The 17267-nt window shown below is 43.7% G+C and overlaps 1 protein-coding gene across 8 annotated transcripts in view; it reads left to right on the top strand.

Annotated features, from left to right (window-relative positions):
* The window catches only part of LZTS2 (leucine zipper tumor suppressor 2), a 75898-nt gene that overhangs the window by 33305 nt on the left and 25326 nt on the right, over nt 1-17267 (top strand). For 4 of the 8 annotated variants that reach the window (XM_061636192.1, XM_061636193.1, XM_061636191.1 and 1 more), the window contains exon 3: nt 1374-1495. The exons of 3 other annotated variants lie outside the window; for them this stretch is intronic. In XM_061636192.1, the coding sequence (XP_061492176.1) occupies nt 1469-1495 (27 nt within the window). In that variant the 5' untranslated portion in view covers nt 1374-1468. Of the gene's footprint in view, nt 1-1373; nt 1496-9897; nt 10000-17267 lie in introns of those variants that run through there. One more of the 8 variants, XM_061636198.1, reaches the window with a different exon arrangement.

A 17267-nucleotide genomic window follows, 5' to 3' on the forward strand; every position in this document is an offset into this window, starting at 1 on the left:
AAATACAGGACTGTCCTCTGTAAAGGACTGATGTGGCAAACCTGTGTCTGGACTGTACCACTTTAGATTGCAGATGGGAGCTGACATCCTTACAAAAAAATAAAATAAATTTCTTGCACATAAAAAAATAAATGTCGCAGAGGAGGGTATTATTATTATTATTACTATTATTATTATTAACCACCCTAAAGTGCTACAGTCAGGACACAAGTTTACCCAGCAGCAGTGTGTGAGGGGAGGGGAATGGCAGCAGTGACCTGGTTGTGGTGGTGGTGCTGCTGCTCACCTGGACAGGAATGGGGTAGGGCGAGATCAGGGGAGCTCCATGTTTGTAGTATCAGTGCTACCTCTTCTCATCCTTGTCCTGGAAAGCAGCATTGCCACCACCACTGGGAGGGCACCACTGCCAGTCTGTCCCCCTCATGCACCACTGCTGGGTTTACCACCTCAGTCAGAACTAGATTTTATAGACATGTGGAAAATCTCCCCTCAAACATTGCGCTGTTGTGCAGACTCCTGAGAGCTGATTACTCCCCTACAGCTTCAGAAAGTCATAGTGCTGTTTAGCCTTATAGCACAACTTGTGTAAACTTGGTCCTATCCAATCTTTTCCACTTGTTTAAAAAATTCTAACCTTTTGTAGTATGCAAATTCCAACCTTTTATTTTACACATCAGAGGAGGGTGGATTGTTCAGACTTGCCTGGAGCAGATGAGTAGGAGGTACCCTAATCAGTAGAGATTTTTGTTCTTGTTCGCTCAGAAAGGGATTAGAGCAGTTTCTTTGTATGATGCCACTGTGTGTGTGTGTGTGTGTGTGTGTGTGTGTGTGTATGTGAGTGAGTGAGTGAGTGAGTGAGAGTGAGTGAGAGGGAGAGAGAGAGAGAGAGAGAGGTAGATGCTCAGTTCCAGAGTACTTTGAGAAAAGACAAATGTAGGAAGAGGTGGGGTGGGAATATGTTCAGTTTCTCTCAGTTTCTCATTTTCCCAATCTTAAGTTGAGTTCTCCATACCTCCACATGTGTGTATGTGTGTGTGTGTACGCGCACGCTCATGTGTGTTTAAAAAAAGGCCTCATGTTTGTGCAAATTTCTCTTAATATACACATTTTCTATGCATTTTTGCACACCAGTTTCCCCTAATATAATGCATGCTTGCATGTTATTTTCACTAATGTATGCATCTTTATGCACACTACCTTAGTATATGCATTTTTGTAAACATTACTTGGCTGGAGAACTGCATTGTAAAATTCGGAGAAGTGTACATTTTGAAGTTTACCTGTGTTTTGGTTCGCTTACTGTTTTGAAAAGTGCGAATTAGGTAGGTTCACCTTTAAATGCTAACTGAATTGAATTTCTTCCCTATCCCTAGGTAGAGGCAACATTTCTGTTTATCTGAAGGCCTGTCTGTAGAGAAACATCTTCTGCTTCTGACTGAATGCACTAGCACTATCCTAGAAGAAAGGGATGTTCTCCCCAAAACAAAGGGTCGAGGTGGGCCCCTATAATACTTTTGGCCACAAGGACCCAATGTAACTTCATAACGAGCCAAACTAATTAATGGCATGAATGTAATTAATGTACATGAACAGTGTCAGGATTGCAGGGGATGAGGAGGGAGAGTTTAACCTTTTCCCTTTCTGTAGTCTGGATGAAAATTCCTCCCCTCAAAGCTTCTTTTGCATTAGGAAGGATCCATTGCTGCCAATGGAGGCTTTCTTCCTGATACAGATAGCAGGTTTTTTTGTGTGTGTAATCTGTGTGTGAGTGAGTGAGTGAGTGAGTGAGTGAGTGAGAGAGAGAGAGAGAGAGAGAGAGAGAGAGAGAGAGAGATTTCTCAGGAACACCACTGGGGAAAGAGTTAAATTCTCCCACCCCCTGTGGTCCCTATCCAAATGTTGCATGTGGGGCAACCCATGGCTGCTATCTACATTTTTTTTTAAAGTCCACATTAATTGCAGAAAAATCAGAGTAAAGCTAAAGAAGAACAACAAAGCAATCATAATGCCAAAATACAATTTAAATAACATCCCAGAAGAATATAAAGATCAAATAAGGAACAGATTTGAGGCTTTAAACTTAGTTGATAGAGAACCAGAAGAACTATGAAGTGAAGTCAGAGACGTTATCAGGGAAGAATGCAAAAAGACAATACCTCTAGTTAAAAAGAGAGAAAGACCTCAATGGATGACTGAAGAAACTCTTTAAATGGTTAAAGAGAGAAGGAAAGCAAAAACAAAAGGCAAAAGAAACACAGTCAGGACCCTAAATGCAACAATACAGCGACTAGTTCATAGGCACAAAGAGAACTATTACAATAGTTATTGTATAGAAATAGAAGAGGACAACAAAAAGGGAAGAACAAGAGCCCTATTCCAAAAGATTAGAGAAATTAAAGGGAAATTTAAACCAAGAAAAGGGATGTTGAATAATCAACAGGGGAACACACTGACTGACAGAGATGAAAGAAAAGGAAGATGGAAGCAATACACTGAAGAACTCTATAAAAGAGATGCAAGTATGACAGATTCATTCGTGGAAGAACCATATGATGAAGAACCAGAAATTTTAGAATGTGAGGTGAAAGCTGCTCTTAAAATACTTGGAAGAAACAAATCACCAGGAACAGATGGCATACCAATAGAGTTGCTACAAGCTACTGAGACTGAATCTGTCCAGATTTTGACAAAAAATTGTCAAGAAATATGGACAACTAAACAATGGCCCATAGACTGGAAGCGTTCAATATACATCCCAATTCCAAAGAAAGGAGATCCCAGAGAATGCAGTAATTATAGATATGTTGCTTTAATATCCCATGCAAGTAAAGTAAAGCTCAAGATTCTACAATAAAGGCTCTTACCATATATAGAGTGAGAAATGCCAGACATCCAAGCTGGATTTAGAAAGGGAAGAGGCACCAGAGATCATATCGCAAACATACGTTGGATAATGGAATGGACCAAGGAATTTCAGAAGAAAATCACCCTGTGCTTTATAGATTACAGCAAAGCCTTTGACAGTGTAGATCATGAAAAACTATGGGATGCTTTAAAAGAAATGGGGGTGCCACAGCATCTGATTGTCCTGATGCACAACCTATACTCTGGACAAGAGGCTACTGTAAAGATAGAACATGGAGAAACTGATTGGTTCCCAATAGAAAAGGGTGTGAGACGGGTGTATTTTATCACCCTATTTGTTTAATCTATATGCGGGATTGACCAAGATGAAGGAGGTGTGAAAATTGGAGTGAGAAACATCAATAATTTAAGATATGCAGACGATACCATATTACTAGCAGAAACTAGTAATGATTTGAAACGAATGCTGATGAAAGTTAAAGAGGAAAGCACAAAAGCAGGACTACAGCTGAACGTCAAAAAGACTAAAGTAATGATAACAGAAGATTTATGTAACTTTACAGTTGACAATGAGGACACTGAACTTGTCAAGGATTATCAATACCTCGGCACAGTCATTAACCAAAATGGAGACAATAGTCAAGAAATCAGAAGAAGGCTAGGTCTGGGGAGGGCAGCTATGAGAGAACTAGAAAAGGTCCTCAAATGCAAAGATGTATCACTGAACACTAAAGTCAGGATCATTCAGACCATGGTATTCCCGATCTCTATGTATGGATGTGAAAGTTGGACAGTGAAAAAAGCGGATAAGAGAAAAATCAACTCATTTGAAATGTGGTGTTGGCGGAGAGCTTTGCGCATACCATGGACTGCGAAAAAGACAAATAATTGGGTGTCAGAACAAATCAAACCAGAACTGTCACTAGAAGCTAAAATGATGAAACTGAGGCTATCATTCTTTGGACACATAATGAGAAGACATGATTCACTAGAAAAGACCATAATGCTGGGAAAAACAGAAGGGAGTAGAAAAAGAGGCCAAACAAGAGATGGATTGATTCCATAAAGGAAGCCACAGACCTAAACTTACAAGATCTGAACAGGGTGGTTCATGACAGATGCTCTTGGAGGTCACTGATTCATAGGGTCGCCATAAGTCGTAATCAACTTGAAGGCACATAACAAGAAACAAACATTAACTGCATCCATAAAATTAATTTCCTGTTTAGTTTGGCCCTTTGTCTGTATCCAACAATGGACCACTCAGGCCTCAGCTCAGGGTACATGAGATGTGCAAACATCATGCAAACATGCCCTTAAAAGTTTCACTCCCCTCTAGCTGCTAAAGAAAGATTGTGAAAAACTGGAAAGGGTTTAGAAATGAGTTTCAAGAATTATAAAAGAAAATAAATCATGTGAAGGACGCTGGAATGAACTGGGTATGTTGAGGCCAAGTGAAAGGAAGGGAAGTGTTGACGGTCTTCAAATATTTCAACCACCTTTTCCCAATCTGGCACCCACCAGAATGCGTGACTAGAACTCCCATCAGACCCAGCCAATACAGCCCATTTACCGATTGGCTTAAACAGTATGACAGCAGATTTAAATTACACTTTAGGAAGAACTTCCTAATGAATGGAGTTTGTTCCACATTGAAATCTTCCACCTGCAGAATAACTTTCCTTGGGCAAGTTCAGAACAGGGTAAATAACCATATAGTATTGGTTTTATAAACTGATTTAAACCCGAGTTGATTTAAAGAACTTTGCACATACATCCATATGCTTAATGCATGGGGACAACTGAAACATTTAAAATGAGCATTAGAAGACCTGTCACCATCATGGCCTGAGGCTAGACAGGCAAAAATGTCTGAGGGCAGTGGGAGGTGATTTGGGCTTCCAGGGGTGCCATTTGTTGTAACTTAGAGTGGTAAGCGTCGGTAACGCAGTCGAAACTCTGCTTACGGCTGGAGTTCGATTCCAACGGAAGGAGGAAATCGAATCTCCGGTAAAAGGGGTCGAGGTTCACTCAGCCTTCCATCCATCCGTGGTCAGTAAAATGAGTACCCGGCATATGCTGGGGGCAAAGAAAAGGCCGGGGAAGGAACTGGCAATCCCACCCCATATATATGGTCTGCCTAGTAATTGTCGCAAGACGTCACCCTAAGAGTCGGAAACGAGTCGCACTACAAGTGCGGGGACACCTTTACCTTTACAAAATATTAGTGGGGCGGGGGGAACTACTCAAGTGAATAGTACTTTAAAATGCTAAAGTTTAAGGCAAGTTAAAAATCCAGCATGAACACACTCCTACTTTTTTGGGGGGGGAGGAGGGAGTAGAGATAGTGAGCAATTGGGGACAGAATATTCTTGTGAGATTATGTAAATTAATGGTGCCCTCTAGTGTCTGAAGGAGGAAGCAATTTCTGGGAATCGCAGGTTCTTTATCTTGGTTTAAGTAGTGGGAGAATATGTGTTTTCAGAAGGATTCATGAGGGCTTGAGGATGAGGACAGTAATTGGGGGTAGGGGAGTATCACCAGCTGGAGAGAGGCCAGTCTGCACCGTACTCTGCACACCTTTGCTTAGGCACAGATTTGGAGAGCAGAACTAAACGACAGGATAGAGACATAGCACATCCATGGGAAGGGAAGGGAGCTTAGGGCTGGATAAAAGAAGGTGTAGATGAGATGACTTGAACTTTGTCAAGCTGTTTTATACAGTCAGACCACTGGTCCATCTGGCTCAGTGCTGCTTACACTGACTATTAGCAGCTCTCTAGGGTTTCAGATGGGGAACATTCCCAGCCCTACCTGGAGATTGAATCTGGGACATTCTTCATGCAAGGCAGATGTTCAAACACTGAGCTATGGCCCTTCCTGGGAGAGATGCTTTTACACCTTTTGAAACTTTCACGTTTTATCACTCATCATTACTATTTAATAATGATGATGATGATGGACTGCCTTCAAGTCGATTCCGACTTATGGCGACCCTATGAATAGGGTTTCATGGTAAGAGGGGGTTTACCATTGCCTTCCTCTGAGGCAGAGAGGCAGTGACTGGCCCAAGGTCACCCAGTGAGCTTCATGGCTGTGTGGGGATTCGAACCCTGGTCTCCCAGGTCGTAGTCCAACACCTTAATCACTACACCACAGTGGCTCTATTTAATAATAAATTATTTTAATAAGCTTGTCTAGGAATCCTTTATGGTCATGAATTTAGTTACAAATCCTGCATTATGCTAAGCAACAAAACATTCTGAAAATCTTCACTTCTGTTTTTTGAAAAGCAAATTTCTGAAACATGAGCAGTTTTTCCAAAAGATCTAAGTCTCTAAGAAGGGAGCTCTGGGCCTTCCTGTAGAGAGGAGGTGGGATTTCTTTATTGTTGTTTAAAAATGTGTTTTTAAATTTGTATATTTGTTTTTAAAGTTTTTAATTGTTGTGAACCGCCCAGAGAACTTCAGCTATGGGGCAGTATACAAATGTAAATAATAATGATAATAACAACAACAACAATAATTCCTGCCCCACCCCTAGTCATGTTCCAAGGCCCTCCTTCTTATTCCAGTTCCTGATATAAAATTTCAGACTGTGCACAACCTTCTCCCCACCTCAATTATTTAACTAGAATAAAACATGCAAATAAAATGTCCTTAATTTTTTTATTACTGCTGATTTATCTGGCAGTTTTCATATCTAGAGTGCTTTATAACTTACCCATTCTTATCGCCATCCTATAAAGCACGCAGATATTCCCATTTTATATATAGAGAACTGAGGCTCCAAATGAGATCACTGAGTGAATCCTTCTCTGAACTGGGATTGAACCCATGTCCAGTGCTCTGTTCACTCACTCACGCTAGCTCCACTTTATTCCAATAGCAGAATTTAAATTATTTCTCTCTTCTTCTTTTCCCTCTGATTTTGCATTGAGACCACATGCACACCATACATTTAAAGCACTTTATATCTCTTTAACAGTCTTTAACAATCAGCCCCTCTTCCCAGGGAACTCTGGGAATTGTAGCTCTGTGGGGGGAAAAGAGGCCTTCTGACAACCCTCAGCACCCTTAACAAACGACAGTTCCCAAGATTATTTGGGAGAAGCCCTGACCGTTAAATGGTATAATAGTGCTTTAAATATATAGTGTGGATGTGGCCTGAGTTTATTGCATGGAAAGATGGCTGCTGCCTCTGGCAAAGGCTGTTTTCAGTGGCTCCATCCATGTATGTCTTGCCTGTGCAGGAGTCCCCATTCATTTCCATGGAAAATGCTATCAGAACCCCTTCCTAAGCACTGCACACACAGACTGGCTCACTCCATTGAAATTAATGGGGATGCTGTTCCAGGGGATCATATTGGAGCTCCCACACCTAGAACAGATCACTTAAGTGTAAGGAGGGAAGCCATTACCAAGGGATGCTTTCTCAACTTTTTGAGAATGACCAGCTGCAAAGGAGATCAAGCATCTTACACTTTTAATATCAGAGGAAATTTTGGCATGCACATGCACTTTTCTCACCTCTGCATGACAAACTGCAGGCATCAAAATCTTCTAATTTACACAATTATGAAACATGCAGGAGGCTTGTTCTTTGCAGCTGGTCCTTTTTTTCTTTTTTAAATAAAGAAAAAGTGAAAGGTGGGGAAGGTGGTTATGATACTGATGTGGCCTACCTTAGGTTGGGATGGAACAGGTCTGTGCATCCACTGAAGACCTCCAAGGGAGGCTTGGAGGGTGGTGACGAGAGAAGGCCTTTTCAGTTGTGGCCCCCCTTGTGTGGAATGTGCTCCCCAGTGAGGTCTGCCTGATGCCTTCATTGACATCTGTGCCAGGTAAAGACTTCTCTCCCCCCCCCCGGTTTTTATAGACTTTTTATATACTATACGTTTTGTTATTAGAGTGCTGCCAAAGCTTTCTTTGGCTGTATGCAGGTGGTTGTTATTGCTGTTTTATTATTATCATTTATTTTGTTTTTTTATGGAATTATTGTTCTGATAATCATGGGGAACTGGAATGCAAAAGTAGGGAACAGACAAGAACTAGGAATTGTGGGGAAATGGGGCTTAGGAGACAGAAATGAAGCAGGAGAAAGACTTACCGAATTCTGTGAAGCCAATAATTTGTTTCTTGCGAACACATTTTTTGAGCAACCGAAAAGACAACTGTACACGTGGACATCACTGAATGGTCAATATAGGAATCAAATTGATTATATAATTGGTAGCAGAAGATGGAGAAGTTCCATACTTTTTGCAAAAACAAGACCAGGAGCAGACAGCGGTACAGATCATGAACTGGTCATATCGAAAATCAGAGTAAAGCTAAAGAAGACCAACAAAGCAATCATAATGCCAAAATACAATTTAAATAACATCCCAGAAGAATATAAAGATTAAATAAAGAACATATTTGAGGCTTTAAACTTAGTTAGACAGAGAACCAGAAGAACTATGGAGTGAAGTCAGAGACATTATCAGGGAAGAATGCAAAAAGACAATACCTCTAGTTAAAAAGAGAGAAAGACCTCAATGGATGACTGAAGAAACTCTTCAAATGGTTAAAGAGAGAAGGAAAACAAAAACAAAAGGCAAAAGAAACACAGTCAGGACCCTAAATGCAACAATACAGCGACTAGTTCATAGGTACAAAGAGAACTATTACAATAGTTATTGTATAGAAATAGAAGAGGACAACAAGAAGGGAAGAACAAGAGCCCTATTCCAAAAGATTAGGGAAACGAAAGGGAAATTTAAACCAAGAGTAGGGATGTTGTATAATCACAGGAGAACACACTGACTGACTGAGATGAAATAAAAGGAAGATGGAAGCAATACACTGAAGAACTCTATAAAAGAGATGCAAGGATGACAGATTCATTCATGGAAGAACCATATGATGAAGAACTAGAAATTTTAGAATGTGAGGTGAAAGCTGCTCTTAAAATACTTGGAAGAAACAAATCACCAGGAACAGATGGCATACCAATAGAGTTGCTACAAGCTACTGAGACTGAATCTGTCCAGATTTTGACAAAAATTTGTCAAACAATGGCCCATAGACTGGAAGCGTTCAATATATATCCCAATTCCAAAGAAAGGAGATCCCAGAGAATGCAGTAATTATTGAACTCTTGCCTTAATATCCCATGCAAGTAAAGTAATGCTCAAGATTCTACAAATTAAACCAGAGATATCACTAGAAGCTAGAATGATGAAACTGAGGTTATCATACTTTGGATACATAATGAGAAGACATGATTCACTAGAAAAGACCATAATGCTGGGAAAAACAGAAGGGAGTAGAAAAAGAGGAAGGCCAAACAAGAGATGGATTGATTCCATAAAGGAAGCCACAGACAGAATTTACAAGATCTGAACAGGGTGTTTCATGACAGATGCTGTTGGAGGCTGCTGATTCATAGGGTCGCCATAAGTCTTACTCGACTTGAAGGCACATTGGAGACCTTCTTGTAGCAAGTGACTGACAAATCTAATAAATAATAATAATAGCACACTTTTGGGGAAAGGTGTGGAACCAGAGCGAGCCTCATGGTGGAGACTGGGGCGCGTGTGCCCTGATCGAATGCAGTGTGTATGTGTGTGTGTTTGTGTATGAAGGGGGTGGCTCTGAAGATGCAGAAAGACGGATGAGGGAGGTGTCTGATGGAGCGTGTATGGCTTCGGAGAGGGGCCTTCTCCTGTACAGCCTAAAGCACATTAGTAGCAGCTAAAGTAGCAGTTATTGTGTGTGTTTGTGTTGGTTGTGTTTCACGATGTGTGGGTACAAAAAGTCAGGTGCATGGTGTATTATTACCAGGCGACCCTGAGATGCGTCCACGGGTGGCGATGCGAGGATAAGCTCGGAGCGCGCCTGTGGACTGGAGTCTAATCCTTGGAGTTGGGGCATCCAGTCTGGGTGTGTGTGTGTGTGTCCAGGCCGAGGTGGGGAAAGGGGGACTAGGCGGAGGAGAAGGGGGAGGCGGATCCAAGACACCAGTCCCGGGCAGCCGAGGGGAGGAGCCTGTTCAAACTTGTCGAGACGCGGCGGCGCTGTGAGCCAGCCGGGGAACTGTGCCCCTGAGCGGCCGAGCTGTGGACCGGCACCATGGAGGCGGCCAGGCCAGGTACGGGGCAAGAGGGTAGCGGGAGGTCGCGATCCGCTTTCCGGTGGCGGGCAGGCGGGAATGCGCTTTAGGCCCAGTAAGAGCCGAAAGGGAGAGCTCACCCCCGCCGGTTGAGTTCACCCCCCTTAAAAAAATGCCCAGCCGATTTGTGTGCCGAGAGTTTTGGGCTGCCTTTCCCCAGCTCCGAGTCACTTTGCGTCCTCCCTCCATCTCCCCTTTTCTGGGGAGCTGAGTTGGCTGCGTTGTCCCGCCGCGGCGATCCTTGCTTTGCACGAAATCGAAAGGAGCCAATCTGGAGGCCAGCGAGGTTTCTGGCGTGCCACCCCCCTTCTCTGCCCCGTTTGAACACTGCCCAGAGCCGAATCTGCCTTCGCCATCATCAGCCCGAACCGTCCGGCTGCTTCCTCGACTCGTCCCTGCGGCGGGTCGGTCTGGAAGCGCTTCGCTTGTGGCTTCGTCTTACTTTCTCCCTGAAAGGGGAGGGGGCAGAGGAGGCTGCCCTGTCGGGCTTGTGGCGCTCCTTACTGTGCCTCTTCTTTCTGCTCCTCATGGGGCAGCCGCTTGCCAGCCAGTGAGCTGCTCAGTCTGGACTATTGGGCTTCCCCCGCTCTCTCCTCGCATTCATGAAGAAAGTTTGGCCCTGGCCTCCTCCGCATCTCTGAACGTGTGCCAGGAGCATGGGCTGATAAACGCCAGGCTATGTGCCAGAGCCCTCCCCTGCCTGGCATTAGGCTGCTGAATCCCCTGCCCTGTGGAGCAGTGCTGGTGTGAACTGGGATGGGATTTACACCTATTGAGAGTCAATCACAGGTGCTTCAGAGGAGGAGCATTTCGGCTTGTCCTACTGCCTCTGAGGAGAGGGTTGTGGATGCCAAGGTGCTTCTCCAGTGTGGCACCAACAGCCCTAGTGAACCAGCAGCCAGGATAGCCTAGGCTGGGCCCGTGATAATGTGTAGAGCAGGGGTGGTGAACCTGTAGCTCTCCAGTTGGACCACAACTCCCATCATTCCTCGTTGTGGGCCATGCTGGCTGGGGCTGATGGGAGTTGGAGTCCAACATCTGGAAGGCCTAGTGCGGAGTCTTAGTCTCTCTGCTTTGAGAGACTTGGGGAGGGGTGTGCATGATGTGTGCAAATTGGAGGGTGAATTAGGATTAGATACCATGTTTGGCTGGGGAGAAAATGAGCAGGTGTGAGGAGGCCTGTGAGAAAGTTGTGTAACATGGCTATTGGGACAGGCTCCCCAAGTGGAAGGACTCACTAAACTGGGAGACCTTCAGAAGCATCCTGTGGAGCATGTGATAGAGGCGGTGGCTATAAAGGCTCATTTCATGTGTTGCATATTATCTTGGGACATGTGTGTTGCATTGGGTTGAACAAACTTTGCGTGCATACCTTTCTTGGTTTCTGGCTTTCCCTGTTGTGAGTATGCTCTGCCAGACCCTCTTTCTGCATTTAGACACTGGAGTTTTTGTTTGACTGTTGAATAACAGTAGGTGCTATCGTCTTATTTATTTATTTATCATTACATTTATATCAGTTTCCAGAAGCATTAGCTATAAATGCTCCTCTGTAAGGCAAGAATGTAAAATAAAGTGCATTTATATCCTTTCCTCCAAGCAACTCAGGATGGCACATATGCCCTCTATAATTTTATCCTCACAGCAATCCTGTGAGGTAGGCTAGATTAGGCTAAGAGATAGGGACTGGTCCAGGGTCACCCTGTACATTTAAAGTACATTATTTCCTCCAAAGAATCCCAGGAATTGTCATTGGCTGGGAATTGTAGTTCATTGAGGGGGCAAACTGCGGTTCCCAGAATTCTTTGGAAGAAATAATAGGCTTAAAATGTATGGTGTGTGTACAGTCCAAGTCAAGCATTCTTAAGCTTTGTTCCTTACAGTTCTATGAATGCTTCTCATATTCTGTTCCCTCTTTTTCTCCTGAGAGCAGTTGTGAGTGCTGCTGGGAGCTAGGGAGTTACAAGAGGTAATTCTGTATGCTGATAATTTGGACTCTTGCCTCTATTGGTGCTCTTTGTGGTCCAGCTTGAGCCTGTTTGGCAGAGGGTGTACTGCAATGGGAAACTAGCTACCCTTTGGAAGTTTGTGAATCACCGTTCTATGTAAAGAAGAAGCTGCAGCCCCTGAAAGTTCTGACACTGCAGTTTGGTCCTGCAGGGATTGAAGGAGACTGGGGAAAGCAGTGCCATTTTAACTTTCCAGTCCCAGGCCATATGCTGAGGACGGATAGGGGCGAAAAGTACTAAAGAACTCTTCAGTGCTCAAACTACCAGGGCTGGGTTTTAGGGAATCATTGGTAACACTCTGCCTGCAAAGTTGAGAGGAGGAGAGGGATTGTGGAAGGGTAAGGGTCTGCTTGCTCTGATCATGTTCTTTGTTCCCCAGCTTTAGGGTGGAAGGGCTTGATGGCTTCAGCAGATGCCTCCCCCCACTTTTGTGCATTGAAATGAAATAGATGGGGGAAGGGAAGGTATAGCCCTGGCCGCCCTCTCCTCCTCCCCTTTCCTGCAGTGTCTTGTTCACCCGGTAGCGTTGTTGTACAGGCAGGCACAGAGATTAAGATTTATGCTAAGAAGTGAAGGCAGGCTTTTTTTCTGATGGCTTTGCTAGACCTTCAGATGCAATGTACAAATGGCATGTGTGATTACAAAGCATTGCGTCAGGAGTGGGGAACCTCTGGCCCTCTGGATGCTGTTGGGCTACATCTCCCATCATCCCTTACTGTTGACCTTGTTGGGTGAGGCTGATGGGGGTTGGAAATCCAACAACATCTGGAGGGCCACAGGTCCCTCCTCCCTGCATTATGGGAAAATGAGCTTCTGGGTGCTGAGAGTGATATGGAGAAATGGCTGTATGTTGGGGGATGTGGTGAAAGCACCTTGAGTCTGTGTTTTGCTCTTGGGAGTGTGTGTGGTCCCAATGTTGCAGCAAGGGGTGACTCTGGTGGTAGAGGGCTTCTTTGCTTTGGTCTCCCAGTGGAGAGCAAGTATGGATTTCTAACATGGAAAGCTATTAATGGTCCCCCATGGTCCAGAAGCATGACTTATGTCAGCAAAGAGTTGTGCCTTCAATATAATGGGCCCAAATTTCTACTCCCTCCCAGTAAAAACCAGGCAGGCACTGTTTCTGCAAAGTTTCAGATGCCAGGTCAAAACAGTTTTTATTTCAGGAGGTCTTTGTGCCATGAATGTTATTCTAATGTTCTTATTTTCTGATGTTTTAATCTATGTTTAAAATTTTGTACATTGTATATTTTATTTTTTCTTTGTAAGCTGCTTTAAGAAACGTGTGAAAAGGGGATATAAATTATTTAAATAAATAAATAAATAAACAGTTACAGTCACTGACTCTCAGATCCATCTAGGGTATGGACAGATGGTCCTAGCACATTGTATGCACCTCTGCTGCTTTCTGTCATGGATAACCAAGGCCAGTGACAAGGCCTTTGAATCTCTAGATATGGCCCTTGTGGTAAATTAATTGCTAACTGTAGCCAGTTAGTTTGCTGACATGTGGACATCCACATTTTACAGGGTATGAGTGTCCAAGGCTTGTCCAAGGATGCGCAGTGGCAGCCTTGTTTTTAGAAACTTATTTATTAATTTTATTATGTGATTTATATTCTGCCCCTCCTCCCAGCAGGAGCCCAGGGTGGCCACAGGCAACCAGGAGATTGATGTGGTGGAGGCTGACCCTTCTCCAACAGCCCAGCCTACAGTAGGGCCCCACTCATATGACTGGTTATGTTCCGGACCCCCGCTGTAAAGCGAAAACTGCTGTAAAGCGGAACTCATTGAATAGAATGGTGTGTGATACCCGAAAACCGCCGTAAAAGCGGAACAAGCACCGTATGAGTGGGGCTTTAGTCTAATTGCATCTAATTGAGATCGCCTTATTAGCAAAGCGCCGTAAAGCAGGGCCCTACAGTACTTGGTTTCTGTGCTAGATGGTGAGGGAGGAAAGCCCCTTTCTCTGCAATCAGCATGGAAATGGATCCCTCCATTTTGCCTCTGTCAGTCTACTTGGTGGAAGGCTGGTATGTGTGTGTGTGTGCTTATGTTTTGCTAGCTTGCCAGGAGGCTAGAAACCTGCATTTCCATGTGTGGGGTTGGAGGATGGCACTTCTACCCTGATGGCAATACAGGGTAGTCTTTTTTTTAAAAAAAAAACACCCAACTTTTGTTGGCTTATTTACAAGGCTGGTATAATGAAGCATCTAAGGGACCGAGCTGTGAACCAGGAGGTCTTCAGTTCAAATGTTTCCTTTGCCACAAACTCACTCCGAGGTCTTAGAAAGCCAGTGGTCTCTTAGCCTCAGTCCCTCATCTGCAGTGTGGGTACAATAAAACTGACCTTACTTTGTGCGGCGTTATTACTGAAATAATATATGCAGCACATTTTAAAACATTCTAAAATGCTATATAAATGCTAAACATTTTGGTTAACATGTTGCAGCTAGTTGAGATTAATGCTCTCTGCAGCTCACCCTCTGTTTAGATTGTTTATCTGTCAGTTTATCTTTTGACTTCCTGCTGTTTATTACTGTTACAATGGTGGGCAATGTTTGCCTAGGGTTTTGCTATCATAAGCAAATTAAAATTCCCTCCCTCCAAAAATCTTACCATATGCTGAGCAGTACAATACTACCACATGCAGTGACCAAGAGTTGATCAGAATACTATTTTCTTAATTTTAATGTTCCCTAGACAACTACATTATATGTTCCAAATATCAGATTGTGCCCCCTGAAATACTGAAAGTCTTGCCTAGCCCATGAGTTGCTGAGCTGGCTTTGTGTGCTGCCTCCAAAAAGTGCCAACATTTGCTCTGTCTCCCAAGTATTTACATAAACTGAGGCAGATGCCCCTGGAATTATGGCACCCCATGCCACTCTGATTGGGCTGGCCCAGGTGGTGAGACCTTGGCCTTAGCAGTAGAGGTGTGTGGCCAGATGCTAGCCTTCTGGATCTGATGTGAACATGCTGGAATTTCAGAGGACGGGGGGGGGTGTCGGATGGGGGGTTGGGATTCTTGCTGGCGTGTGTGTGTGTGCACGTGTGCCTAAGGGCCTGCATATGTTGCACAGTTGTGATGTGGCAGGCACTGTAGTGGGGATGTAGCAAAGTACTTCCTTTATTATAGCCAAGAAAGCCACATTTCTTGTTGATAGCTGTTTGTTCCCCCTTATCATCTTTTCTGATGGGGTCTCTGTGGTAGGATTAATTGCACAGCTTTCCAGGAAAAACCTGGGGCTGAGTCATTACTCAGCAGCTGTTGGTCCTCCAGTGTAAGCAGAAGATCACCATGGGGATTAAGACCTTACTCGCAAGACTCAGTGAGATGGTGAGGATGGTTGCTCTCCATGGCTTTATCCGGAATGTGTGGGGAAGAACGCTGCAAGTTTGACCCAGCCTTGCCCCTTTTGAACACTGCCCCTGATTGGCATGCCTGTCACTCCATATCCATCCAGCACTCCAGGGCTCACCATGATTGTAACTCATTAGCTTGCCAAGTGTGCAGCTATCACATGGTCTACCTTGATACTGGGGAGAGTGGATCTGCTCTTAAACGGGTGGGATTCAGTCATATTAATGGTAGGTTCTTCGTGGCATTTTCTGACCCCCAGCGTGCTGTTCCCTGTGCAGCATCTGCCTTGTTCTTCATACAGCATCCCATACAGCATTGTGACTGTGGGCTAATGATACTGTACTGCCAATATATTGTATAGGAGAAGGGTCTTGGCTCAGTGGTTGAAGAAGACATGCTTTGCATGCAGACAGTCACAGGTTCAGTCCCTGGATCTTCATACAGGGCTGGGAAAGACTCCCTCACTGAAACACTGGAGAGCTGCTGCCAAGCAGTGTAGACAATACTGAGCCCGATGGACCAATGGTTTGACGCAGTATTAGGCAGCCTCCTATATTCCTATTGGGCTATTTCTTTAAAGCTTCCTTGGGACTGAGGAAATCAAAGCACAATAAAATGCTAAAGAGAGCAGATAATCAAATCAGCCAGTGCTCAACAGGAGACAGCAGTAAATTATCAGGGACCCTATAAGTTTGATGGAGCAGGGAGGATCTCCTCCCAGACCTGAAGACTGCAGCTGATTAGACACTGAGCATAAACAAAATCTATCTTCCCAAATCTTCCGAAGAGATATGTAATTGTGATGCGGTCATGCCCACAAATTCTAGACATCCGGCGTGTATTGTGGAGACCCCTGAGGTCCAGAGCAAAGGAAGTGATGGTGGTTTTGTGTTGGAGGCACCATCTGACCTCACTGGACCATGTAAATAGACTGTAAAAGGACTTCAGCTGATTGTGCCATCTAAGTCCACAAATCTGAGGATGAGGAACTCACAAAACATATCATTGCATAAGGTGGTATATACATTCAGTAAGTAAATAAATACAAACAATTAACAGTCCTAGACTAGTGACTTCCAGTGCAACGCTAATTTTGGCATCATAGCCTGTAGAATAGCCTTCCCCAAACTGGTGCCCTCCAGATGTCTTGGATTACAACTCCCATCAGCCCCAGCCAGCATAGCTGTGGAAGGCTGCTGTGAAAAGTTCTAGGTTCTAGTTTTGGTGTATAAAGCCCTATACAACTTGGGACCAGGATACCTAAAAGACCGTCTTATCCCTTATATAGCTAGTCAATCACTGCGCTCTGCAGGTGAGGGCCTCCTGCAAATACCATCTTATCAGGAAGTCCATTCCGCACAACATAGGAAATGGACCTTTAGTGTAGTGGCACTTACCCTTTGGAATTCCCTCTCCTTAAATATTAGACAGGCACCATCTGTTATCTTTGCGGTCCCTACTGGAGACCTTCCTCTTTCAACAAGTCTTTTAAGTAGAGACTTTATCCCAGTCTGCATCTGTGTTGGAATTGCTTTATAATATATTTTTAAACCTTTTTTAAAAATGTTTTTAAAGCTTTTTGAAAATGTTTTTAAAGATGTTTTGTTTTAATATGTTTATAATGGTTGTTGTGTTTTAATATATTTTGAAGTCTGTTTTTATAATGTTTTAAAGTGTTTTTAGAGCTTTTGATTGCCGCCCTGGGCTCCTACTAGGCGAAAGGGCAGGTTACAAATCAAATAAATAAATAAATAACGTACTGTTCCTGGGTTTCTCAGATGTACACTTAATAGGCATTGTGACTTAACCTTTTCAAAACCAGATTAGGGACACATTCATACCATATATTTATTCCATTATTCTTCCACTTTAAACAGTCA

This window comes from Rhineura floridana, chromosome 7 (assembly GCF_030035675.1).
Source record: "Rhineura floridana isolate rRhiFlo1 chromosome 7, rRhiFlo1.hap2, whole genome shotgun sequence".
Lineage (NCBI taxonomy): Eukaryota > Metazoa > Chordata > Lepidosauria > Squamata > Rhineuridae > Rhineura > Rhineura floridana.